The sequence below is a fragment of the Gallus gallus genome, chromosome 4 (assembly GCF_016699485.2).
Source record: "Gallus gallus isolate bGalGal1 chromosome 4, bGalGal1.mat.broiler.GRCg7b, whole genome shotgun sequence".
Lineage (NCBI taxonomy): Eukaryota > Metazoa > Chordata > Aves > Galliformes > Phasianidae > Gallus > Gallus gallus.
The window spans coordinates 45,193,106-45,220,190 of record NC_052535.1 but is presented as its reverse complement, the minus strand read 5'-3'; the positions used below and the strand labels follow the sequence as shown (position 1 = coordinate 45,220,190).

Below are 27,085 nucleotides of genomic sequence, written 5' to 3'. Positions count from 1 at the left end.
TCTTCTATCTCTATCTGTTCAGGATGAAAGGCTGGGCCGTGACAGTGAGATCCACAGGGAGCAGATGGAGAGGCTGGTACGGGAGGAATTGGAGAGGTGGGAGTCAGATGACACAGCATCTCAGATGAGCCATCGTCTGGGAACACCACTGGGACTGAACGGACAGCCTCGGTCAAGGAGCTCCCGGCCATCTTCCTCGCAGTCAGATGGCATTGATGGTGGAGGAGGAAATGGGGGAAATAACCTCCATGTGTAGCATAGGCTTTGATGTTCAGTCAGCATCAAGCCAACTACACTGCTTCCCAGCATGAGGTCATCATCCTGATCTGACCACTAAAGGAAAGCTCAGTGGTGGGTAAAACAAATACTCTGGTCATAAGGCATTTTGAGAACTTTGCAAGCACATGCCAGGTTCAAGTCACCAACATTGAGACTGTTGGCCTTAGGAATGAAAATGTGGAGGTAGAATGGAAACCAGATGTGACAAAATCTACCTGGACAGAATTCTGTTTCCATACATCTATCACAGTTTCCATACATGAATGGTTTCACGAGGGCAGCAAGCTTTAGACAAAATGTGCTATGGCTAAAGCATTCCAGTGCTAGGCTGTGGGTTTTCTGCTTTCTACTAGTAAAACACAATGTTTAAAAGCTTTGAAAAGCTCTTTTTAAGAAGAAAAATGGCATCAGTTATCATCCTGTTCATTTTAACAGCTGACACTTCTCAAGAGCCAAAGCAGCGCCTCTTTTTTAAGTAAGTAAGTGTGTGTAGTCTTTTTTTCTAGACTTATTCTTGGATTACTGACATTTTATTTAATATAAAATGTCCTTTTTTTTCTAAAAAAAAAAAAATACTGTTTCATTAAGCAGAGGAAGCACGCTTAGTTTGTAACTTGTTAATCAGGTTACTCAAATAGAAACTATACGCATTGTGCCTCTTTCTGTTTCATCAGCATTTTAAAACTAATATTTAAGAGCTGCCTCTCCACCCTTAATCAATATGATCATCTTCAGCTCCGTCACAGTGCCTCCCCCCCTCTTTTTTTTTTTTGCCATGTTTTGCATTTATCCTAGGATATATGGAAGGCACTTTCTGTGTCTTTCATGTCATAGATGATTTGTTGTTGGAAGGAGAGATGCACCACTGAAGTTAAAATGTTGCTTTCCAATAGAAAGCACTGAGGCACAGCATTGTTTCAGCCTGTGGGATGTTGGCTTAGCAAGGAGGCTGCCAGTTGTGCCTTTTTCCTGAAGATGTCACTTATCTTTCTTTGTACTATACGTTTTTTTCATGAAAATGAATTTGCATTCCTAGCTGTACGTGTTAAGCTGTATTTCTGTAACGTGTCGTTACTTATAACAAACTTCATCTTGAAGTGCGCATAGTTTCCATGGGATATCCATGTGTGTGACAATGGCTGTGCAGTGAGAGCATGGTTGCCTGACAAATGTTCTGAACATTGGTATTATTTCATTTTTTAATTTTAGATTCTAGCACATTTTTTCCACTTAGCAATAAGGTTTTGCATAGAAAAGCTATGTACAGTGTTTGGTCTCATTAGGAAGCTGTTAATTATGCAAGCCTTCTGCAATGATCAAGAATGTATTGATCTGTAAACTGAGCACTTTACTTCCCAATAAACTTTTGTATCATCTGCAAAGCTAACACTGTTTCCTGACTTAGTCACCATGTACAATTAGCTGAAGACACATTTTTGATGGGGTTTTCTATTGGCTAACAGGCTACTAATTCATGCCCCACAAACAGATGGAGGGGGAATAAGATTTGGAGAGGAAGCATTTATGTTCTCCTTAAAGAACTTTTTGGGCGCTTGCAGTGACATGAATTTCGGTTTCTTTTAGAAGACTGTTGGAATAAAAAACCTGGCAATCTTAGGTCAGAGGGATGACTGCAAAAATATTTCATGGGGCACAGAGGGACGTGGTCAATGAACGTGGTGGGGATGGGTTGAGGGTTGGACTCGGTGATCTTAGAGACCTTTTCCAGCCTTAAGGATTCTGTGTTTCTATGGAAAAAAGGGGACAACACGCTATACTTACTGTCAACACATCTATATTTAAATGCTATAGTAAGATTATTACAGAACCTATTTTCAATCTGCTCTGGGAGCCAATGAGAAGGTTTGATAAAGAAACACAGATTTAGTATTAGTTTTTCAGGTAAGTGAGGTACATTCCTTTTTCAAATACACTTTTAAACTGGTAAAGCCAATTGTATCGGGTAAGCATCAAAATAAGTTTATTTTTCCAATACTGCTGAATCCGTTGGTACTGGATTCTCCCATTCTGTTCAGTCTATTGGCACAGAGAAGCTCTGAAATGTACCTCATATTCATTGTCCCTCTTGCAATTTAGAAATTGTGTATTTATTTGCAGCTCAGTAGCTTTTAGCTATCTGTTACAATGCTATGTTGCCCTTCTGATTTCCCCTTTTATGGAAAACCCTGGAAAAAAGGAATTGCAGCTGCTTACTCAGCCCAATAGTTTGTCAGCAGAGAATCACAAAGAAGTCAAGGCGTTACACATCAGCGTGGATTTAAGCTTCCTTTTTCCTGTGTTCTCTCTTTAGCAGGTTCTCTTAAGTCTGTGTGCCCAACAACTTACCTGAGGATGGACCTTACTTCCGCAGTGGCCAACTAGATTATTAAACAACTGTGCCTCCTGCTGTTGGCCCAAGAGTTTAATCACTGTGGCTTTTGATGTTGCTAGCCTGCAGCTCAGTAAGGGTAATGGCTGTAGCTCTGCAAAGTACCTTAAATATGCTTTAAAATTACACTTGCCACTTCTCAACTGCTGTGCATCAGTGAGGTGCTGGCGATGGTAGGTCAGCCACAGCTTATCACTGACTTCTGTGGGTTCACCTTATTTCAGGAGCTCTGTATAATCTTCTACGAACCAGCCCTAAGCCCTGATTTATCAGAAGTGACACAAACAGTCCAATCTGATCATAGTCTAACCAACCATTCAGATCTCCCAGTGTCTCCTGCCCTGTGAAAGTTGTCTATTTGCCCTCTTGTTTTGCAACAGCATAACCTCACAGGTGACAAGATTAAGTCTATAGTACATCCATCTGCTAAAGACAGTTTGAGTCAGTTCAAGCAATGTGTAGGCTGGACTTTATCATCTTCTGGTCCTGGAACATTTCAGCTTAGTCATCTGCACACGTTTCAGAAAAGAAGTGCTCATGATCCCCTACGTAAACACAACAGAGACCTGTAATCTCAATTCTTGTACCTTCTTACACGTCATTTATTTTCTCAGCATCCCCTAGGATGCATATATTTTGAGTGGGAGATATGCTGACTGCTGGACTTGATTATCTTAGTGGTCCTGTCCAACTTTAATGATTCTCTGAGAGGGCATAGTGTTGATGGGTTGATACTTGTACTAGATGATCTTAGAGGTCATTTCCATCCTCAGTGATCCTGCTGTGTGGAACGAGACTGTAAAAAGGCACTGTCCTACCCATTGCACTGCAAGCTTATTTTTTTATTTGCACACTCTGCAAGTTAAACAAGCAACATGATTGCTTCATAAACAAAACATCCTGTTTTTCCACAGACTTAATTGCTAACTGTAATGACCAGTGCAGTTACTTATATTTCCTCACTTAAAAAACGATATATATATTTATTGTTATGTATCTCAAGGAAAACTACCTATAGATACAATGGAAAAATACATTCAAAATCTTTTTATAAAATTTGGCTCAATATTCTTTTGACTATAATAAAAATATGTATGAGAGACAGACAGAGACACACAGAAACACACATCCATAGCATCTAGTCTTGTCTAAATCCTGAAAAGAAAATCTGTTCTTTGGTGGTAAGAAGTAAGTGGAGCTGCTGCAAGGGTCTAAAGCACCTGTAGTCCTAGCTTAAATCCTCCGATCCACCCTCTCTGTCCTGATAATTTTCCAATGGAAAGTACTCTGCTGCCTTCATTTGGGCTGAATGCTGTGCAAAATATTGATCTGTCAAAGAAAGTCAATCTGTCAGACTGCTTGGCAATAAAAAATATTTGTTAACGTGGAACAAATCAATTAGCCTACACAGTGTAATGCATCAGTTCAAGGATCTCCTTGTTTCCTACAATTTTTAATGAAAACATTTTGTTAGATTTCTGCCCAAAACAGCCAAATGAATGTTCTACAGCACATTCAGTTGTTCATCATGCAGAGGTTCAGTGAAGAGCAATTCCCCCTCAAAACAGCAAAATGTGTGTTCCTCATCGATTACAGCCCCAGCTCCCTACTCCCTAGCTCTCTAAGGTAAAGCAGTAGCTTTACACTGACCTCAGAAGTGGAAGATCCGGTTCCTTCATTCACCAAAAATAGGGAAAATGGATAGCCTCAATGGCATTCCCTTCCTTGCCCAGTTGGGATAGGTCATAACCAGCAGCTAATAAGTCAGCCAGTGTCATTTAAGAAGCCTCGAGCACACTTCACAAGTTTCCTGCGAGCTCTTCCCTCCAGCAGTGTGCCATGCAGCTTAAATATCTAAATTTATGTTGGGAACTGAACCAATTCTTATCAGGGGCTACAGATGCACTGATGCAAGAAAACCAGCATGATCCCCAGGAAGATGCCGTGCCCTCATAGCAGGAAGCAAGAGAGTTTTATGTTTAAATCATGAGCACTCGACACCCAATTGCATTTATCATCCAATCAACATTTCAAAAGAACTCTTCTGTTCTAATAATATAGACGTTAAGTGACAAAAATCAAGCATCTACAAACTCACATGGGGAAAAGTGTCATGATATATTGTAATTATGCAAGTAACTGACTGTTAAAATTAATTCCTGGATCATTGGATTCCAACCTCCTGCTCAGAGAAGGGTCAACACTGAGTCCAGATTGAGTTGCTCAAGTCTCTGATCGATCATGTCCTAAAAACCTGTAAGGAGATTGTAAAACCCATCTGGGATACTAGTTCACTCGGAAATACCAAGTCAGCAGCTGTCCTTTTTCTCATTTATGTCTACCACCCACAGGTATCCACATCTAGTGATAGCAAGTGGGACATAAAAATGAGTGGGAGTTTTAGCATTGATGTTTCGGCAAATTTCATAGTTTCAGCAAAATACCAATGAAAGCAAAATATCATTGAAAATATATTTGAAGGACAAAATATGATTCTGTACTTACATATTTCTTCTTGCAAGAATAATTCTTTTTGTCTATCTATTTTAACTTCACGGTACATAAAAGCACAACATTTTAAGATGCAGACATAGCTCTTTGAAGCAGTTAGGGAAATACACATCAGAGTCTGCTTTTCCAGGAAAAATCTACAATGCATTTACCTAGTTCCCTGCTGGATTTTCATTCGACCTGTTATACCCCATTTCACATGCTCAACCTGGTGCAGAACTAAGCTGATAGAGAGGCAGTTTCCAGTGATACCCTTTAAGCTGCAGCATCAAGTCAAATCATTCCCGTAGAAAAAGTCTTGTTTCTACATGCTTCTGGATCAATGCAGTACTGCCCATTACTGGAAAGAGCAAAACGCACCATAGACTAATTATAAAATGAAAAATAAATGCCGGTAGTGCCAGGTATTGACAAATTCTACAAAGTTATGGGCCCATAATCTTCATTCTCTCTGTTCAAAATAAAGACGTGGTAACCTTGTTGATATCAAAATATTTGCTAGTGAAATTCCCTGTGGCAAAACCATGCATCCATCTATAGTGTCAGAAAATGCTCATAGAGATATTGTGTATCAAAAATTATTCAGGTTGCATCTGCATGCTTTTGTTACAAGGAGATGCACTCAGAATTTGGTGCATTACCCAAACAAGTTCTGGTTGCTGTACCGTCTTCTCCAGGGAACATAACGTTTTTCAAAAACATCGTGTACTTTGGTTTTAAGCAAGAAACACAAGAACAGGTTTAGAACTGATGCCCATGAGTCTCTATTGATGTCCTGGAAGAAAAAAGTGTCAGAAATCCTTGTCCCAGCCAGAAAGTTCGTCTGGAGGCATTCCCTCTTCAGGTGGATAGCTGTCAAAGTAGCTGTAATCAGTTGGTCCAGACAACTGTGCCATTAAATACACAAACAGAGGGTTATTTCAGAAGTTATTTTTTGGAAATACTCTGTATTCATTGGGCATCAATTGTATTACTACCAGCGCAGGAATGAAATGTCAACATGATATTGACCCTTTCTGTCAATGGATGAAATTCCACATTCTTTAGAAGCTAGTAACAGCAATTAACTTGTACAACAGAACAAGGCCATTAGCCTCCTGATACAAAAACACTCCCCAAATACTACGAAGTCCTAGATGTCACCCAAAGCTCTCTAAAGTTAATAAGAAGACTGGGCCATGTTAGGTACTTCTTGGATTCAAATTTGTTTAAGATCACATCTACACTCGTGAGGTAACTTCTCAAAGCAGATCCCAGAATTATGTGTTTTAAGTTTAGCCCAAAGTGAGTTTCAGAGTCTTTACGCTCAATCTATTTTCATATCACATCAAAGATAAATGGGCCATTTAAAACAGGAATCTTATTCGATGATGTGCTGTAATAGCATAAGAATACACAAGTTTGTATTGCACACAGTCATGTGAACAATGCATCTTAATAATGTGCCCACCTCAGGAAATACACTTTTTCACTTTTCATCAATAAATCCTCACCATTTATTCTAATAATTGTGAAAATCTAATGCAAACTACATGAGCAGAATAACATTTCCATTATCTAACTGAGTTTCAGTTACATATAGTTTGGATCCTTCTGCCTTCAGTTTTCCCTGAACTAGAGAGCTATAATAATGCAAGTCTATCTCTGGGAAATTCTGCACTTGTCCTCAGTTGTTTCTTTGCAGACAAACGCTTGAACTTTATATAAGTAAAGCCTTACGAAATTGAAAGCCAAAGCCAATACCTCTCTTTTTAAAGGTGATGCTAATTTCCTCAGTTTCAGACCATCCCAGTTAAAACCATTCAACCACCTGATCAAAAAGAAATGGAAGATGATAGAGAGACAGAGACCGAGAAGGAGAAACAGAGTGACTTTTCTGTTAGAAGCATGATATTGTTAAAACCTTAATCACATGCAAGCAAAGGCTCTAAACCATTTTACGTGACAACGGCCCATGTGACCACAGCGTTGTTAGAAGGGGAAAACTTGAGCACTGTCGTAAGTACAGCCATGCAAAGATGTGCATGCCCCATGGAATTCAGCCTCCTTTTAACAACATGAGAAAATGGACACAAATAGAAGAGTCAAAGCAATTCTTTTCCCCGGCATAAACTGCAGGGCTTAGAAATCACTCAGATGAAAGAAAAAGCAGGAAATGTCTAATCCACTGTGGACTTTCTTCATTAAAAGGAAAAGGATATAAAGCTAACACTGCACCGGAGCCCTTAACTCCTGTTCTTAAAGCGCAACTCTTTGGTTTTAGATCAAAGAGTCGGGAGGTCTAAAAGGGCAGATACAAATTCTACTGGCACCAACTTCTCATTAATTAACCTAATCCAACTCTTATGTCATTAACCTGTGACAAACAAACAAACAAACAAACCAGTAACCAAGATGTTTCTAGCTGATTTTTTTTATAGTGTTCCCTGCTGTAGTAGAAAATATGCATGGTAGCAATGGAGGTATCTCTTTTGCAAACTGCCTGGAAGTGCCCAAAGCCTCGTGAGGTTCTGAACTGAGCTCTAAAATATTAAACGTATTTTCAAAATGAAAAGCAATTTTTCTTCTTGGCAGCCTCCTTCACTTACCTGTGCTTCTTAATGTCATTAATTCCATTCCTCAGATTGCCTAATCTTTCTGTTGGGTTCTGCCTTAAAAAATAGAAAAAAAAAATAAGCATAAGGATTGAAAAAGCATTCTTATTTTTGGGTAAGAGCATTTATATATCCTAACTGCTTGCACTGAACAGTTCTGCAGGGAGGAAGCTTGCATACAGAATATAGACACATCGAGAGACACAAAGAAGTGCTGCTCCCGGCTCCTTTCTTCTGAGTATGGTATGGTAAATTGTTCCAGGAAGCCAAGACAATGTCACAGTGCTGTGAGGAGCAGCTAAATGAAGTTGAAAGGAACTTAGCACTCTGATCTTTATCTTAAATAGCTCAACCTGTCTGTACCCAGGCTCTGTCACAAAGCATCACTCCTACCTGCAGAGTCTGCGGATCAAATCCTCAGGCCGCCTTGTTATTGTTCTCGGAAAATCCAGCTTTTCAATGCCTTTTAGAATCAAATTATATGTTGTCATCTGATCAGCCCCAGAGAACGGTGGACTGGAAAAAGAAAGCATACTGTTGCATGGAATCACTCAGAGCAAATATTTGAGAATACAGAAAAAAACAACCACTTTCCTGCTTTGACAACCTGCGTTTCAGCCTGTTTGAAATGCCTGAAAGGTGTGAAACTGAGATACTGCCTGTAGGAATCAGGGATATTGCATGATCATGTGAGTATAAGAGACAAGAAGACATATAATTTTGCAAGTCATTCCTATTTACTCTGGGAAGAGTAACAAGGTGTTTATTTTAAAAACAACCTTCTTAAAAAAGAAAATAAACGGAGTAAGAACTTGGAGTAGGGGGCACTTACCTGCCAGTAAGGAGTTCATACACAAGAATCCCAAGGGACCAAAAATCCACACTGAAGTCATGGCCCTTACTCAGAATGACTTCTGGAGCAACATACTCAGGGGTTCCACAGAACGTCCAGGTTTTCTGCCCTGATCCGATCTTTTTTGCAAATCCAAAATCAACCTGATCAAAACCAATAGATGCTGCATAACGGAGAGGTTACTGGGAAGCTTTAGGGTCTTCATTGCTTCCACACCTCCTGCAGAGGTCTCACAGTCAGCAGTTTATAGCTAAACAATTACACAGTGTTATTGCGAAGGAGAAAGAAGTAATTCTACTGGATAACCGAATGCTATAGGATAATCCCACTTATTCTCGTCAGTAATTTCCCAAATGATTTTCCTTTTGGGTAGAACAACCCATGCTTTTCTCGAGGACACAAGATGTACAACCCACAGAAAAAGGTGGGTTGCTTATAATCCTCAGAACAGATGTCTGAAGCTCTCTAAAGAGCACTGTACTTCTACTTTTAATGTCAGTCCAATCAGGCAGGAGCTATTCACTGTGTTCCCTCTCAACTGAAATAATGTAGAGCCTGTGACTACTTGAGGCTGCACCTGGGAAATGTGGATCCTGCTTTTACATTAACAGCACACAGGTACAACTACATAACACTGCATCTTACCAATTTTATATACCCTTCAGCATCCAAAATTAAGTTTTCTGGCTTCAAGTCTCTGTAGACAATTCCTATGTGATGTAGATAGTCCAAAGCCTCTGTCACACAGCCAACACAGAACTTTGTAGTGGGTTCATCAAAGCAGCCTCTGAAAGAAAATCATTATCCATGCAGACAAAATTAACTTCTAAAAATACCTCACTCATTAACTAGATAACATGTAACACCCAGAATGCTAACAACTTCTTTGGCATTGGCATTCAGAATGTCACTTGTGGTTGGAAATGAATCTTTTCATGGGACAGTCTTTGAATCAGCGGATCTTGTAAATCACTTTGCCTGTTTTGACTATTTTCATTGACACGTCATCTCCCACTGCAAATAAAAAAGTCTAGACAGGCTTCAAATGCATAATATCAACTGACAGAGAAATGTAGCCACTGAATAATAACAGAGCCAAATGACAACACAGTTTAAAAGGAAAAATTGAGAACAAAGAAAAAATGCCATGTGGCATTACAGAACACAACCTCTCTCTAATGAATTTGCCTTAAATGCTTTCTGTTAAACAAAAGGAAACAAGATCACTTGTGTTTCCTCCCTGAAGAACAGCACTTCCAAGTGCAACATAAATCACGCATTGTGTTAGGACAATAGTTTGGTTATTCAAAAGTACCTTCAACCAAATTATGATCACATTTCTTACCTGATTTGGTTGTCCCATGCTGACAGATTGGATTATATATCACTGTATACAAAGAAAAAGTCAGGAGAGACTATCCCTCCTAACTTCCTTGCAGTGTCTGCATTTGCATGCTTGTATAAATGAATTACTCAAAGGCATATATTTTTTATGATCTTTCAAAGACTGCTCTGCAGCTAGTTACCTGATAATGCAATGACTTAGAACAAACTTCACTCATTCCCTTCCCCATATTCCACGCATCCCTCCCTAATTGTATATGAAGCTGCTCTAATTTGTACATGAAGCTTACCTGTCTCTCAGCAAGCTCCACAACTCCCCGCCAAGGCAAGCCTCCAGCAGCATGTACACATACTTACTATCCTTGAATGTGCGATACAGTCTGTGGAGGCAAACAGCAGCTATTTAGGATGTTCCAAATGAAATGCAAGATCCACAGTGCCTTTTCTCCAGCAGTCATTTATACCAAAAATTTCATACTTAATGCTGACCAGTGGGTCAGATTTAAGGAAATCTTATGGTCAACTTACTTCACAATGAAAGGAGAACATATCTGCTCAAGGATTTTCTTTTCAGAATATATATGCTCTTGTTGTTTGGTGTCCACTACATGTTTCTTCTTTATACACTTCATAGCAAAAGCCACGTTCTCATTTTTTACCTTAACCTGTGAATAAAAATGATGAGTACATATGAGATAAAGAAAGAGTTGCCCATCTGTTCTCAGTAGATAAGCCTGTCTCTTTCAACACAGTACAGTATTGAAACTGATGATTGTAGCAAAGGGCAGATTTCAGATTTTCTGCACAACTACTCTGTATGATTCTAAGACAAGCATCAGATCTTTTTGGGATCCCAGTCTCTGCCTGAAAAATGAAATGCTTTCTTCACTCTCTTCAACCATTTTACGTATACCGAACAGCATTGGTTTGAATAGATAATGTATTCTACAACTACTTTATATCACAATGAGCCCCAACTTAAATTTAAAATCACTAAACACCAGTACAACACCAATTAACAAAAAGCAGAGCCTGTTTGTGAGGAATGTTTACAAGTGATTTCATGTTACACTGAAATACTATCCAAAATGAAAAAAAAAAAAAAAAAAAAAAAAAGGAAGTTAAAACAGGGCTCCCAGAAATTCAAAGTAGTAGCCATTTGCAACGTGCTGGAAATTTAATTTTTGTTTATTTTCCAGCTGATGCTGTAGAATTCCCAAACTGGCAGTCAGCCAGTGTGGAAGTCTGGTTTGTGAAGCATGGCTCTGAATAAAGCAATGGATGGTTTAACTATGACAAAGATTTTATTTAAGACCGAGAACTATTAAAATATGTTTAAAACAAACTCTTACAAGTTCAACCCTTCCGAACCCACCAACACCGAGAGTTGTGACAACTTCTAAATTCTGGAATGGGGAAGAAGGGAACTGGGCTACTTTCTCCTTCAGCTGTATCATTTCCAAAGACACCTCTTTGGTTGACTGTCCACAGAAGGATCTTCTTCTGCATTAAGACAATTACCACAGGTTAGTGATTTCCTTGCTAGCGAAACATATCATAGGACTCTAATACTCCTATAAAGAGGAATTGGAAAGTAGGAGAAAAAAGGGAAAAAAAGAAAAGGAAAGCCTTCCTACTCCCTAATGTCATCTTCATTTATTCTGTGCAGAACTACTTTCTTTCTGGGCATCATTTAAAAGTAAATTAAAAGTGAAATCCTTCTGAAATTAATCAAGTACTAACAATGGTAGTTTTAGCCTGAGCTGATCCATGATGAGATTCTTAATGAAGGAGCCAGCTGACAAACTTTGGGCACTGACGTTGGAGAAAAAGTTTCTGCAGGGCTGTGTAGCCACCACAATAGAACCACAATTATGTGGTTCTAGTAACACCTTCAGAAGCTGAAGCTGATCTTTAGTGGCTTTAGTGGTCAAAGAATTTATCATCAGAATGTGAAAGAAAAGTACATCACACGAGCACACTTTCACTGCTTCTCCGTGTTCAGTTTTCTTGGACAGAATGACCAAAGGTTGCAAGTAAATGTACTGAGATTCTCTGTATTCTAATTTTCAGAAAAGTCCTTGGACTCCGTAAGCATACCCAGACAGTTTTATTCTGGTGATTCCAATCATTCCCAAATGATCATCTCCATCAACCACCATCCATTATTTTACTGATGTTTCTCTCTTTGTGATTATCTATTATATCAAACAAAGGATCTGACTTACTTGGCATGTCGCTTTTCATCAGCCCGGGCCAGATTAGCCACATAACCCTCAAGGTAGGTTTGTAACTCCTCATAAGTTCCAACAGTTTGATTAAATGTGCTAAAATCATCAAAGAAACAGCATAAACTACCATACATACTACGAGAAAAGAAAGAAACCAAAATCCACATTGCTGCATCAGGGTTTTACATGCTGTTGCTTAGCTGGTATACATTTTCAGAGCTTTTACTAGTTGCTAACCTGCTGAAATATGAAAGCTGGTTTGCCAGAGGGTAGGGGAACAAAGTGCCCGGTCTCCTCAGACCATTTCCTGTTACACTGAAATAATTCAAAGAACTCCAAGAAAGTTGGGTTTGCTGTTTTACTTTCTGCTAGTTCTCTTCCTTACATCCTCTAACTGTTTCATTTTTTTCCACTTTAGGAAGTGTGCAGCTGGCCTCTGCTGGACAACATCAGCTATTTGGCTGCATGGTACCCCTGACAAATGAATATATCCCCTAAACAAGGACATGCATGGTTTTTGTTGTTCCCTGAGCCTGTACCCTGAGGGTATTTAACAATGTGAAACATCATCAGCACAAGGAGAGAAAGAAAGGAATAAACTGCTCTCAAGCTTCTGTGCTCCTGTGCCTTCCATCGAGCCTCTTTTCATTAGGTGTCTGACTAAAGCATAACTACAAATCAATGTACCAAAAGCATAATCACCCTTCCACTACTCAGTTAAGAAAACATTTTGATTGTGCCTACACTGTAGTCACCTCTTACTGTTGATCTACTGAAAAAGAACGTAAGAAGTCTTTCCTTCAGGCACAGCATAATACTTACTCTCTATCTATAACGAGGCACTCCACGTCATATTCATCCGCAATAACATTTGCTGATCTGACATCATCACTAAGAATTGACAGAAATGAGAAGAATTCAGAAGCATGTCAAAATCCATAAAGTATTCTACACTGTGCTTACTCTGGGTGGATCACAGCTGCTCTTGGTGAAACTCCTGAAATGCCTCCACAGCCTTTATTTGGATTAATACTGCTGAACTGAATGAACTGTTCTAGTATGTTACTAGTAACCATCTAGTACAGAATATATTCTCACTTCAGTGGGGTTTGAATCATGACTCTCTTTAGCAACCTTCTCAAAATCAGGAGGATATGTAAATAGCATTGCAACAGATCTGCTACTCTTTCACTTTACATTTTTCTTTACATTTCAGAGCTGATTCTCAGAGATAAAATATTCCACACACCATTCTCTATTTAATCATCCAAATAAATATTCATAGAAAAGACCGTAAAGGTTCCCAGAAACTAATCTATGTATGATTTGAGTGTTTTGTAAGTACCTTAATCATCTTTTTAGTTGTTACAGTTTAGTAGACTCTGTGAAAATACTGCAATTCTCTATCAGTATAGGTCTTGATAAGAGATAATTACTTTTACATTTAGGCAGCTTAAAATTACTTATGGTACTGTTTGCTGCCAAATCAAATACAGACTGCCCACACATGAAACAATGCAATAATCAAGAACTCCAAGGAAAAGTGTAGTTTTCTTCTCTCAGCCCAACTTTTCAGTGGCTGTTTTATGTCAATATGTATTTGGGAGTTTATTGTACATTATTCATATTTGTCACCTTATAGAAAAGCCTAGAATAAAGCATTTTACATCCTATGTAAATTTACCCATCCAATTTGTTGTTAAAAAGAAAGGCCTTTCAAGGTCTTAATGTAACCTGTGGGATATGAGTGTTACAACCTCCCTGGAGGCCAACAAAGTGCAGAGAAAAGAAATTAAAGTAAGGGAGTGCTTGAGGTACTGAGCACAAAGTAGTTCTCCAATGCTTAGGTTTTTAAAAATGTATTTATTGCATGCACTATCTATCACAGACTTAAAATTAAATTAGTGATCACAGGAACTTCCTTAGGCAAATCCAACACATAATTTCTACCAGGAAAAGATCCCCAGAAGCAAGAACTCAGCTATTCTCCCAAGAATTGGTTGTAACATCATGAAAAACAGCAGTATCGGTAAAGTCCAGATACAATAAATCAAGGCCTTCTGAGAACATATCGAAGTCTGAAAACACGTTCCTGGAAAAAAGTACATGGCTCATAGGTCATGTACTCTCTATACTCCTTTTCTCTTTTTCTTACTATCATGGGCACTGGCACAAAAAGAGTGATTCTTTTCAGCAATGACTGAGCTTATCCATGCTAGTAGTCATCCAAAGGTTGGAGCAACAAATTCTCATTACTGCTTTTTACTGGAATGTACGCAAAAATACAGAGAAGACCAGCATTTGTTTTTTACAGGGAAAACCAAAGGTAAGAGGCAGAGTAAGTTTCCAAGTTGTTTCGGCAAAAAACAAAACATTAAGACAAATTCAGCCATTGCCTTCTTTGGCTGCCACTATAATTAAAACAAGGATTATATTCAAAACAACCGTGTTATGTATTATCTGGCACACAGTGACAGATCAATTAAAATATGATATGTCAGGAATCAGTGTGAACTAACCTAATGAGGGCCTTTTCTCCAAAGTAATCTCCTTTATGCAGATTTTTAATCAGCTGAGGCTGTGAGTGATCTGCAGTACTCTGGGTAACCTTTACCTGGAAAGCACAGGAACAAAAATTTAGTAAGGTAGACGTTAAAGCATCCCATGGTTTATTTACTTCATAAACACCTAAAACATCCTGCAGTCCCTCCCAGATTTTGCTGAGAAATGACAAAAATTAATGTATTTATTATTTCCTATTCTCCAACATTTTCTCCTCACGTCTTTTAAAACAGAACACAATAAATCCCCTTTAAACAAAGAAATGAAAAATGCTTCAGTTTCCCAAAGTGGGCAGATATCATATGAGCTTGTCTTCTTAGTTAAGCAGCCTGTAGAAACAGCAACTAACATTTTCCACCTTTACAGATAAATCAGACCAGAGAATTTATGAAATAATTTTAACATTTAGAACACTTCACATTTTTTAACATCCACCCAGTTTAAAAAAATAAAGGCAGAAAAGTTTGTTGGTTAATTTCTTAAAAAGCACTTCACTGTTTCAATTTAGTTTTCTGATTTGCAAAATCATGGCATAAACTTGATGAATATGTAATACACAGCTCCTACAGGTGTCTGGATTGCAAAATGGTCTCCTTCAGGTCTTCAGGAAAGGTTTGTAGCAAGAAACACTCTCACACTGATATGAAGTTCCTCAAGGGCTTTTTGGTATTTTACCAACTATCAAAACCAGAGACAACTCATACTGCTGATGTGACCACAGCCATAAAAAACCCAACCCAACCAAACTCAACGCAGCCATACCAGCAAACATCTGCAGATGCAGGCATGCTTTGGAAAACTAACATAATCTCCTGACAGTTTATTGATGAAATTCTCCAGCTTTGATTCTCTAGAGTTCTCTACTATCTTTCACTAGTGTGAAGTGTTAAAAGTGTTTATATACATTATTAGTTTATTATATCTTACCTTTCCTTTTGCTATTATAAAGAAGGTATTTCCCTCTTCTCCTTCCCGAATAACATAATCTCCTTTGTTATAGTACTCCTGTTGGGAGGAAAAGAGAGAGACCACATTGCTTGATATGTCATCAGCCTCTTTGAAAAATGTGTATTTGCAGAGTTCTTAATATATCTGGATTTGCTACTGATGTCTAGCTTCCTATGTACAACACAAGTTACATCCCATAATAATATGGGATTATATGGGAATAATATGATTCTACTATGTAAAACTGGCATGGTGGCCAATCTGTAACACATATAAATGCAGCTTTATCAAACATATTAGCACTGCTGTCATATTTGCTGCCAACCTGGAATCCCACTCCGACCAATTCAAAAGCATTGCCATGTTAAAAAACAGAAAAGTTTCCCTATTTATTTATGAATTTATTTCTACTATTTCATCCTTCATTATTTTAAAACCTTGCTAAACATTGTTTAGATAAATCTAACAGTATCTTACCACCTCCAGGCAGTCCATGATTTTGGTCAGTTTATCTTCTGGCAAGTTTTTTAAGAGGGACACACTACCAAAAAAAAAAAAAAAAAAAACCCAGAAATGCAAAGCAAAAAAATATATGTATATATTACAATTAACAATGTGACTTATTCTCATCCATATAATTACTACAAACACAATTTATAACTACTTAAACTGGTGCTGTTTTACCAAATACACAATATACAATACACACTATCTAGAAGGTTGAAGCATTCTTATCTTGCTTTTTAGATAAGCAACGCCTGCACAATTAGAGAAATGTGGCAAACATTCATCAGTTTGTAAATCAACTTTGTATTTTGATTGGGGAAAAAGCTCTAAATTCAAAATTCAAAATTCAGTCATTCAGGACCCATTCATTTAAAACCAAGAAATTATAATAATCCAATCATGTATTTATTTCCAAATGCATTACAGAGTCTGCAAAATCAGACAAAGGTAAAAAATTCAGTATTACATTTATAATCACTAAAAGAAAATTCAGCCTCAGTGATGACTTAGTGATCCTGCTGCTAAGAATGAGAAAACCTCTTTTCCTGAGAACTCTGGCTTGTGAAAGTTAGGATGTCAAGTAGTTCTCCAACTACTGGCTTAAATACAGAAATACAGAAATCGAAGATGGAGACAAGAAAAAAATTCACAGAAATACATTCTATGTATGGTCAAGCCTGAGATCTCTGTTTGAAACAATATCAGAATGGTCATGCTTAGAGAAAAAGTTAAAGAAAAGGAAAACATGAAATCAGCTCATTATGGTTTGGAAACTCAAAGCATAATTTTCTGCAGAAAAAAAGCACCATTTATCTCTAAGTACCCTACAGGAGGGAAAAACACTCCTCTACAGTCTTCCCAGTACTATATGTAGGAAAGAGTTCATAAAGAGAGCCACGTAGTTCTCACATTCAAGTCTTCAAAGGATAAGGAATATATTACTTAATCTGCACCAGCAGCAAATTAACTTCTAGTCAGAGGATTTCATTAACTTTCTTTATTTAATACATCATTTTGACTTCAAGCTAATGTAGCCTTCCTATACATTTGTTCAATTACTAAAGAGTACTCATTTTGTCAAGCAGGTCTTGCTACTTCCTAATGCAATACAGGATAAAGACAATTAAAATGAACAAAATGATTCTGTGAATTCTAAAGAATATTGAAAGAGATCAGTATTCAGGTTATTGAGTGCCTAATGCAAAGGCATTAAGGTGCTCTTGACATTATTAAGCACAGTGTTATTGTGCATCTTACCACAGAGCCCAAATCAGTGCTCAGAAACTCAAATGAATGATGTTTACCTTCTAAGAAAGTTTCTGTACTGTTCTTGTCTTGTCTGTGCTGTCACTCTCATGATGTTTTGAAACACTTCTCTGTCCAGTGCCCATGTTTTAACATTGGTGATTGCTTTATGCAAACAAAACAAAGACAAACAGACAAACAAAAACCCAGAAAAATCCATAACAATTCTTACTGATTTGATAGCAGATAGATAGTACTGCACACTATGGTTTGGATGTATCTCTAATTGAGATAACGTATAATTGATTTTGAGATACACAATAAGATAGTAATAACACAGGTCAAGAAATTCATGGAATTTCATTTCATCCTATAAACTTCACATATTTTTTCCTCTAAAAGCGTTTTTCTTTTCCTATGGGAATAAAAGATAATAAAAACAAACCTTACAGTTTACTGATTACCTTTAGAAATGTAATAGAAACATGAATGCAGCAAGCAAGCACAAGATTCATCATCAAAGACAGCAAACTATTGAGTGGCCTCTGTGTGCAACCATTGACACAATAGACCCTATTACACTTCTAATTTTTTTAAGCAAAATATGGTGTTTCTATTTAGTTTAATCTCTTTAAAAATAGTAATAATGATAAAAAAAGATGCTGCATCATATTCAGCAGTTTTCCTTCTGTAATATAAAGGAATTAGAGTTTTCATATATGGATTTTCCATTTGTGCTCAGTGGTGGCATTGTGATGTTATTCCTCCAATACAAGAAACACAAGAAGCTAGTGGGGAGGGGTGAGCTTCTGGAGAGATTTTAGCTATTCATTTACCCTTTCTGTTCAACTATTGGACAATTCTCACCCTACTTCAAAACCAATTAATGTTAACAAAGGTCTCAAATAGCATGACATCTTACTATGCTGAACCATTACTTTACAATGCTAATGCTATACAGAAGGCAAATAAGAAAAGTAGGGAACATATTCAAATGCTAGGATGAAAAATAATCACATTACAGACACTGTTCTATTTATCAGGCAGTCACAAAGAAACAGATTACAGGAGGTTACTCCATCTACAGAGCCAGCAATGATTAAGTGCTTATATTAGGTGCAGGAAGAAAGAGCAGAAGCTTTTAAAGCAAACAACTTCTTGTTTTAGTGCCTTTGCTCATTTTTTAAGCACACATGAACTCTTCATACTTACTGAAGGTTTAAGGTTCCTGCAGATTTAGACAAGAAAAGAAATAAGCTGCCACACATGAGTTATTTTTACAGGACAGTGGAGAGTGGAAAAATGGGGATGGAGAATTAAAACCATGTTTGTTCACTTACTGCCAGTGGATACTGAATGGGTTACTATCTAGTCTTAAACAAGAAGATGGATACTTATATCACAGCAATACTGAACTCTATGGTGGTCAGGCAGTAAACACTAAGCAAGACTCAATACTTGTCTTGGAGAAGCAGCAGGTCTCACTGAGAAATTTCATCTCTCCCACTACCTCATTGTTCTCAAACTCAATCTTCTCCTGAATGCCATACGCAAATGGACCTTGGTGAGACAGTAACTTATTAAGTGATACAGAACTAAAAGAAATACAAAAGCAACTAATTCCTTCATATTTTATTTCTTCTCAAATTAGGCTTTTTCTGCTTTATTAAAAAGAGAGCAGCATACGGTTCTGAGATCACTTCAAAATCAGTGTTTGAAATATGAACGTTAAGAGTTAATGATCACTGCTGCTACTAAATCATTCTACATTGAAGCATAACCCTTCCTTAGTCATTAATCTGGTACAGATTTGGTTAGAAATCATATTTTGCATGATCATTTATCAAAAGTCAAACTAGAGATAAAAACATTGGTGACAGAGAATTGTTCAACTGCCCAGGAAGAACAAACTCAAAGAAGGAAACACGAGCTTACTATAGGTACTTCAGAGATGCTGACATCTATTAAATGACAACCTTAAAGACAATTTAGATACAGCAAGGATCTCACAGTAGTACCTACTGACTTCTTTTGGAGCAATGTTTCTATAAGAAATGTTATGTACCTTTCACGGAAGCCGTCCGCGTGCAGTTGTATAAAATGGCCAGTTCACCAAACGCTGTCCACACAGGTATGGAGGAGAGCAGTTTATTCTGCTGGAAGACTTCCAGTCTGCCCTCTGTCAAAAATCATCAGGTTAGCATGAATTAAATTTGAGCTCTATTGCGCATAGTGAAATGAAGAAAAATTAATACATTTCTGGCTTCCTCATTCTCTCAAGTCAAGCAAGGATAGGGACACTGCCTTGAAACACGGGTACAAACCATCAGACAGACTTCTTTCCTTCTTGGATGTGTTGCTAATATATGATTTGTGAAAGGCAAGGAGAGTTGAGAAACTTCTCAGCACTATGAACAGGCTATGGAGAAGAGTCACTCTAAACCCTGATGACATTTTGTTACAACAAAACAGTCTGCAGTGGTTGAGATAGCCTCATGTGTTTTAGACAAATGCATATTAAGACAGATGAAAGAAATTCCTCATGAGGCTTGTTTGTTCTTGCAAACACATGCGTGTGTATGTGCAGACTGTAAGGGAGAGGGCAGAAAGATGAGAAGCAAGTTACTTTGTCCTTAGAGAAAGTGGTCTTGAGCCTTACCATCAATCTATCAGAAGTAAAAGGTAGTCTGAATTTCTTCACAGATTATGGCCCCAAAAAACCCCATCCTGAAAGCTTGGACCTCTTCTTTTCCACCTACCTATTGGCCCCTCAGGAAAGCCTTGCTGTGTCAGGAGAAATTCTGGGTGCATAAATCCTGCCTCTTTCCTTCTCCACACCCCATCTTTTCTTTCCAAGCACAGCTACCATCAATTTTTCACACTAAACCATCCATTTCTAATTAGAGATAGTAATTGCTGTCCTCTGGAGGTCTTCACGAACCTGAACTCCATTTTCTTTAAGTATGTTCCTGTACTCTGTACAGCAAAAACTCTAATTATTATTAATTCTTGTAATTCCAGTTCTTTTAAAAAAGAAACTAAAGAAACAAAAGTCACAGATGAAACATGCTTTGACGTCAGTGGGGCCAGTATGAGTACAAATAACAATGTTGCTGTCTCCTGCAAAGATTTCTAAATTGCTTTCCTGATTCTGGCAGTTATACACTGTATAAGTAATCAGTACTCACCTTTGAGGACAAAAATGTGATTGCCTGGCTCTCCTTGTCTGATGACATAACTCCCCTGCTGGAAAGTCCTCTCGTACATACATTCCACCATCTCTCGGATCTGCTGAGGTTCCAGTCTCTTCAAGAACTGATTTTTATTCAGGGCATCCGTGATGAGCTTTTTCTCACTGTTTTCAATGGAAAGCAAAGTTTAATAGATCAAGACCAGCTGGGTTACATTACTCATCAGGCATTCATTCTTCTCAAAACGTTTCCTCTAATTTCTAACACTGACAACGTGATCAGTATCACGGATGCATGTAACAATCCTTGTAACTTAAATGAATCCCAAGAGCCATCACTGTTCTTCATTTTTTAGTTCTGTAGGGATTTGGGCACCACACTGTAAGTACTGTGGTCACGTAACCTGGCTGGAACTTGGACCTGACCAATATCTTTTTCACTGGGGTTGCTGATGGTTGCTGTTATCACCATCCTGCTGCTTCATCCACTTGGACCTTGTGGGACTGTGTCCCGGTTGATTCTTGGCTCTTATTTCCTGACACGATGTCTCTGCATTGCTTCCTGCAGTAGGAAATGCTGATTTAGAAATGACTGCGAGGACAAGAACAGTGTTTGCTCTGCTGGTGGAAGAACTAAATGGTTGGATTTTAAGGAGAGAATGTGAGAAAATCAACATTGCCTGGATTGACTACTAGTGACTAACCAGCTGGGACAGAGCTGGCTCTGTGTACACACCAGGCATTCTGATTGCTCAGGGTCAAGGGCTTCCTCTAAATGTCGCATAGTGTCTTGAATCTGTGCCAGAAACAAATGCAATTAAGCAAATGCTGCACTGAAAGCCTTTATGGACCAACTGAGCAGTTCTCTTTTACTGCTAGTGAAAGCTACATTATGTCTTCAGGTCCCCTTGTTCCTACTCAGCATGCACAGACAAGCTGCCCAACAAAACCAGCACCCCCATGGCTTTCTACAAACAAACCCCTCTTGCTTGTATTTGTAAAAACAATGCAAATCAGTCATCAAAGCCAGGGAACGTACAAAGTCTCCTGAGGGAAATCAGCAATGAACTATCATGGAAATGGGGAATGAAAAGAAAGTACATTTACCATGTTACTCACTGCATAATGTCTGTAAATCTGTAATGGTAATGACAAGAAGTAAGAAAATAAAATCAAGTAGTTATGGTAAAGATTGCTTAGAAACAGAGATCATAACATGGCTTTTTCTGAAGGCAATAGGGTTATTGGAATAGAGTCTCTAACTTTGTTTCCAACTAAAAATGGCTTTGCTTATTTCATTTACCCTGGCCTGCATCATGCACATTACACCACAATAAAATACAGTAGTGGCTCATGAAATGATACTTAAGAACGAGCACTAAAGCTCCCAGAAATACAGAACAGAGGACTGTGCTGCTTTCAGGAAGTGCAGTGAGGACCTAAAAGCATCACAGTCATGCCTCAGGCTCTTGACTCAGTTGCTCGCTCATTTCATATACATCCAGCACAATACATCATTGTTGACTGTTTTTTCAGCTTCCCCCATACCCACCCCAGTTTTGTGATTTGCTAGGAGCATATGCCTCAGGGAGCAGTGCTTTCTCTCCACCAAGCTTTCTCTTAGGGATGAGAATTTTGGACGTGTGTTGGAAATGGCTGAAAGGATAAGTACTTGTTAAGTACCAAATAGTAATAATTCTATTCTCCATCCAATAATTGCTGGTAGCGGTCAGGTCACAATCCTGAGACTGTAATGAGGAAGAAGTTTACATAAGCAGCTTAAATGCTACTGATCATGATAGCATGCTGTGAAGGGACACACAGAAGTGGAGAAAAAACACCACAGGTCATCAGATATTTAAATTAGTAATGCTGTGCAGATGGTAAGAGGTTGAATTATTTTCAGACTGAAAGATGGCTGGAGTTTAATCAGCTTTCAGATACCACTCTCAAGGGGTAAATTCTACAGACCTCTGCTAAAAGTTTTCAATACCCAATCTCCCTTAAAGAACACACTCATTTTTGGAAGCTGGGATGGATTTATCCAACAAGCTCAGGATACTGCATATATATGAGAATATGCCTTCATAGTCTACAGATGAGTCTACCTGAAGCTTCTAGAGCTTTCATTAAAGCATTTGTGTTGAAATACTCCCAGTGGGACATTCTCTTCAAAAACCTGTTCAATAGATAGCAGAGAACTATACAATGGGTTTGTACGGCATTACTACAAAGTAGATGTAAAAAAAAAAACCCAACAGTATTGCTGTTGTAGCACCATTAATACAAGTTCATATTCACCTATTTAATTGTCTTCCTAAATGCTGGATATGCTCCTGCACTTTCAAGTAAAAGCCAGGTATACTGCCTTATGTCCTACCAAGAGGTAGAGCTGGAAAATGAATAATTATGGAAGATTTCTTGGTAATTTAAGAACAATTGGTAAAATATGAAGTTGAATTTAAACTTAATAATGTAAGAAGTAATTTAATCTCTGGTATGATCTACTGAATACTTAGGATATCCTAGAAATAATTCGTTTTTAATTCTGTCTTCTCTGACTTATGTCAATGTCAAAGTAATAGCTAGCGTTAAAAGGTGATGTTTATGTTGCACATCCAAAATTGTTTTGTTTTGTTTTGTATTATTTTGTTTCTCACTGCAAACTGAGAAGCAACTTCTGTAAAGAACACATGGCCAGCTCTCTAATGGCAAACACTCAAATGCTAATTACAGTGGCAGAATTGAAACACTTACTAACACTTGATAATGAAACAAACAATGAGTTCAGCTTCACTCTAAAATTATACTCAAGGCAACAGTTAGCAGGCAAATGAAAGTTTAGTGGCCATCATGGAAGACGACAATTCCATTAAAAACTGAAGTGCAAATGAAAGAAACTGGGAGGTGTAGAACAGAAATGAATAGAAGGACAGTAAAGAGGGAGAGCTGGAAACAGTGGGAAGGAGAGAGGACAGTGGTCTGTTCTTAGTGCTGTTGCAGTGAATATTAAAATAGTTGTTTCCAGACAGTAAAACTCAGAATAAATGCAGGAATGGTATATTCGAATCTTTGGGAACCTTACCAGCAACAGTGACTATTTTTGAATCAGATTATAAAATATTAATGGGAGGGGAAGTAGAATGTAGTGCTAGACACAATGGATGGCAACTTGACCGAGCCAGATGGCTTTTAGGTCTACAGCAGTACAGGTTCAAATGTGACATGAATGCCTCAAAATCATGAAGATGCACAAAACTGAGATGTTTGAGCTGCTGGCTGAAGTTCACAGATTCTGGCTATCACCATGTTCAGCCACACACCCGGGATTTGCCTAAGCTGAAAGGTGAAATTGTAAGATATATTTAAGGATACCAGCCTGAGAAGTGCCCCCATGTTGAGCGGCAACTGCTGGTTCTTCTGGCTTTTGCAGGGGTTGGAAGTGTAATTTGATTCAGAGAGGTAAAAGTACAAATATGTTCCTAAACCATGACTGTCAGAAGCTGGAGGGCAGGAGGAAGCTACTAACAGGATAATCATGCTGAACAAATTATCTTGTCATATTTTGCAACAGGGAGTTGACACTGGGATCGTAGAATGGCCTGGGTTGAAAAGGACCTCAAAGATCATCTAGTTTCAACCCCCCTGCCATGGGCAGAGTCACCAACCACCAGACCAGGCTGCCCAGAGCCACATCCAGCCTGAATTACAAGGCTAGTACATAGCTAAAAATCATGCCCACACTGTGCCCTAGCAGAGGCCACCTGCTCTTTCTCAAGCCATCCGTAACACAAGAACAAGAATCTGAACCTATGTGATGGCATCCAGTCTTCTGCCCATTAGTGCTCCAGAGCAGAGCTTAAGATGTAAGCTGTGGGCAAACCTGGACCCGAGATTTACTTTCTGCTTGGTTGATAGTAATAATGGATAGTAATAATCATGAAGAGGCTAAAAGCTAGAATACAGAGGCCACCTACAACTCAATCTGAAGTCTGAGACACAGATGATTCTTTGTTAAAAGTCAAACAAATCCAGCTAGCGCCTAACTACCACAGTGACAAAGCCTATACAGAAAAAAAGATGGGTGCTTTGACTGTGATCTCTCATTGAGAGACAATGTAACTGGGACAGTGATTACTTCCTCGCAACACAAGCATACAGGCATTCGGCAGTGAGCTCACCTGGAATCCTTTCGGACCCTTGATTTTTCAAAGGAAAATCTAGCTTGTTTGCTGGAATCATAGAGCTGTGTTGTTGGCTCTGCAGATACACCCTCCTTAGCTCCTTTCCTCCTGTCAGCAGAGATTTGATTCTTTGGAGTCACTCTAAATGGAGAAGGCTGAAGAGAGTGTTCTCCTTGAGTGTTAATAACATCCTGCAGCTTGTTCAGCTGTATGCACTTGCTCTGAAGTTCCTTGGTGAGTTCTGCGATGACCTTAGTCTGCACAGACAGCTGCTCCTGAAGCTCAGCAACAAGACTTTGACCCTCTTGCAACTCTTCATCTTTTCTTTTCAGCTCCTTTTCCAGTTCAAGCACCCTGCTGCAAAGCACATCAACTTGTCCAGTCACATGGATGCCCAGACCAGGGTCCGTTAGAAACTTATAGTGGCTAGCACAACCAAGAGCTAGGTTTGCTACGTGTCTGTCTGGCTGCCTCAGGTGTTTGTGTTTCATTGATGCATTCCCCATTTTGTCCAGTGACCTAGGTGCAAAAACATATTTGCAGCGTTACTTGGTTGCCTGGCCAGAAGGAAAATATTTCTGTTGAATGGTAGGAAATGAATACTGACTATTTAACTAGCAGCAAAATTTGAATTGACTATAGCAGTTGATCGATTTCATCCTTTTCAGCCCTGAAAATGAGAGGGATATAGGGAAAAGAAAGGGTGGTGGGTTGGTGGGTAGCAAGCAGATCTGATGGCAGCAACTTCTTTTTGTTGGTTGAAGAAATGTGCAAGCTCCTCTCAGCCCAATACATACAAAACAAGAATAAAAGGAAAAAGAAGAGAAGTTTTGTGCTCTACTGCTGAAGAATGAAATCTAGTGCTTGAAAAGAAAACACTATGGCTTCTTTTCCTCATTGAGTTCCTTGATTACGCAAACTCAACCACTGGGTGCACATCTACCTGGCATAAAGGATAAGTTTTTCAGTAAGGATGTGCATAAATAACGTGTTTGTTTGTTTTGGCTTTTTTTTTTAGACAGCCATGCTGATTAGAGCAAGGATCTGACTGTCTCCAGCTGGGTCCAAAAGGAGACCCCTACAGAAAAATCACATAGACCACTTGATGTATGTGCTGTTCCAAATGTCAGATTTACTGACAGGAAAAAGAGTTTGGATTACTGTGGGGACACTTCTCTCGGAACACTTGCTGCAACCAGCAGCTCTCCACAGGTTTCCAAAGTGCTATATCTTCTTCCCTTCAGTATATCATTTGTTTTAAGAGAAGCAAGGTGTATTAAATGTATGTATTTTGGGAAAAAAAGAAAAAAAAAAAGAAAAAAAGAAAAAAAAAAACCTAGCAGATTGCATTTGGGCGTCCAGCATTCAACTAACCCACAGTATGTCAGAAGGAGTCTTAGAGCAATGTCTGCCTACAAATCCCATCTGTGGTCCACAACAGCACCAGTTTACAGCTTTGATGCAGTTCAAGCCTAAAAAAAACCTCCACTTGGAAGGAAGAAATGAGCTTAGGGCTGCATTGCCTTAGCACCACACAGAGCTACTGTGCCCAAACACCTGCCCAGACTCCCAATGAAGCCTGTCGAGACTTCCAACACAGTTCTGCCCTGGTTTGCTGCTTTTGACAGGTCACAAGAGAAGTACGAGACGATATTACTTACGTTTCACATGGAGTTCTCCTCAAAAGCAGACCCTGCTCCTCTCAGCTCCGGGTGCTCACTGTGACACGGTGTACCACTCACCTTCTGCTCTGATTTCCTGGTGTCTCCTGGCAGCCGGCGCTTCAGCTCGTCATGAAGTTCACCACTGAGGGATCCGTGCTACTGAGGAGGATTCAAACAACGCACGTATCAGGGCAACACGTTGGTTATCTCTGAGGAGCGACCTATGGCACAGCCGAAGATCCAAGCTCAGCATGCAGGCAGATCAAACAGAGATAAAACTGTTACGACACATAGAGCAGAAACGAAGATTATGGGAAGACTGTCCTCACACCCAGCAGTCTGCCATAGGAAATGCTGCAGTGGCAGTCACCGCATTCCAAAGAAGGCTCTGGCAGGCGTCTAAAACCTCTGAAAAAGGGATGGGGGAGTGCACCCAGGCACGGGAGCGCACGGTGTGGAGATGGAATGCAAACAACAGGTCTGCCTTACCTGCCTGTGAGCGATGAGTCAAAGCAGAGCGCGCTCCATCCGCTGACTGCAGCGCAGTGCCGCCGGCCGTGCGGTGCGGTGCGGAGGGGGCGGGC

At 39.0% G+C, this 27,085-nt stretch overlaps 2 protein-coding genes across 9 annotated transcripts in view; one reads left to right on the top strand and one right to left on the bottom strand.

Moving 5' to 3' along the window:
• Window positions 1-1,666, top strand: part of PKD2 (polycystin 2, transient receptor potential cation channel) — a 15,210-nt gene extending 13,544 nt beyond the window's left edge. Inside the window, exon 15 of the mRNA NM_001031140.2 lies at window positions 23-1,666. Within this exon, the coding sequence (NP_001026311.1) occupies window positions 23-256 (234 nt within the window). The 3' untranslated portion in view covers window positions 257-1,666. The remainder of the gene's footprint in view (window positions 1-22) is intronic.
• PRKG2 (protein kinase, cGMP-dependent, type II) lies at window positions 1,015-27,085 on the bottom strand. 8 transcript variants are annotated; one of them, XM_040700214.2, is made up of 20 exons: window positions 26,991-27,085; window positions 26,499-26,722; window positions 24,835-25,356; window positions 20,652-20,818; window positions 19,529-19,642; window positions 17,523-17,628; window positions 16,189-16,252; window positions 15,691-15,768; window positions 14,721-14,815; window positions 13,024-13,092; window positions 12,199-12,297; window positions 11,323-11,473; window positions 10,499-10,635; window positions 10,261-10,350; window positions 9,272-9,413; window positions 8,606-8,769; window positions 8,167-8,289; window positions 7,768-7,830; window positions 6,923-6,989; window positions 1,015-6,066 (listed from the first exon to the last, which is right to left on the bottom strand). In XM_040700214.2, the coding sequence occupies exons 3-20, from the start codon at window positions 25,341-25,343 to the stop codon at window positions 5,971-5,973; spliced, it is 2,334 nt and encodes a 777-aa protein (XP_040556148.1). In that variant the 5' UTR covers window positions 25,344-25,356; window positions 26,499-26,722; window positions 26,991-27,085; the 3' UTR covers window positions 1,015-5,970. The 8 variants fall into 8 exon arrangements, with proteins under 8 accessions (XP_040556148.1, XP_025005558.2, XP_040556145.1 ...); XM_025149790.3 differs by lacking the exon at window positions 6,923-6,989; XM_040700211.2 differs by lacking the exon at window positions 6,923-6,989 and having other exon boundaries at window positions 26,580-26,722.

Excerpts from the sequence above, each read along its gene's own strand:
- PRKG2 (XM_025149790.3), bottom strand. The coding sequence starts at position 25,343 with ATGGGGAATGCATCAATGAAACACAAACACCTGAGGCAGCCAGACAGA. Across the intron at positions 19,643-20,651 it reads TCACATTTTTGTCCTCAAAG|AGGGCAGACTGGAAGTCTTC; the intron begins GTGAGTACTGAT and ends GATTTTTGACAG. Across the intron at positions 16,253-17,522 it reads TACAGAAACTTTCTTAGAAG|TGTGTCCCTCTTAAAAAACT; the intron begins GTAAACATCATT and ends TTTTTTTGGTAG.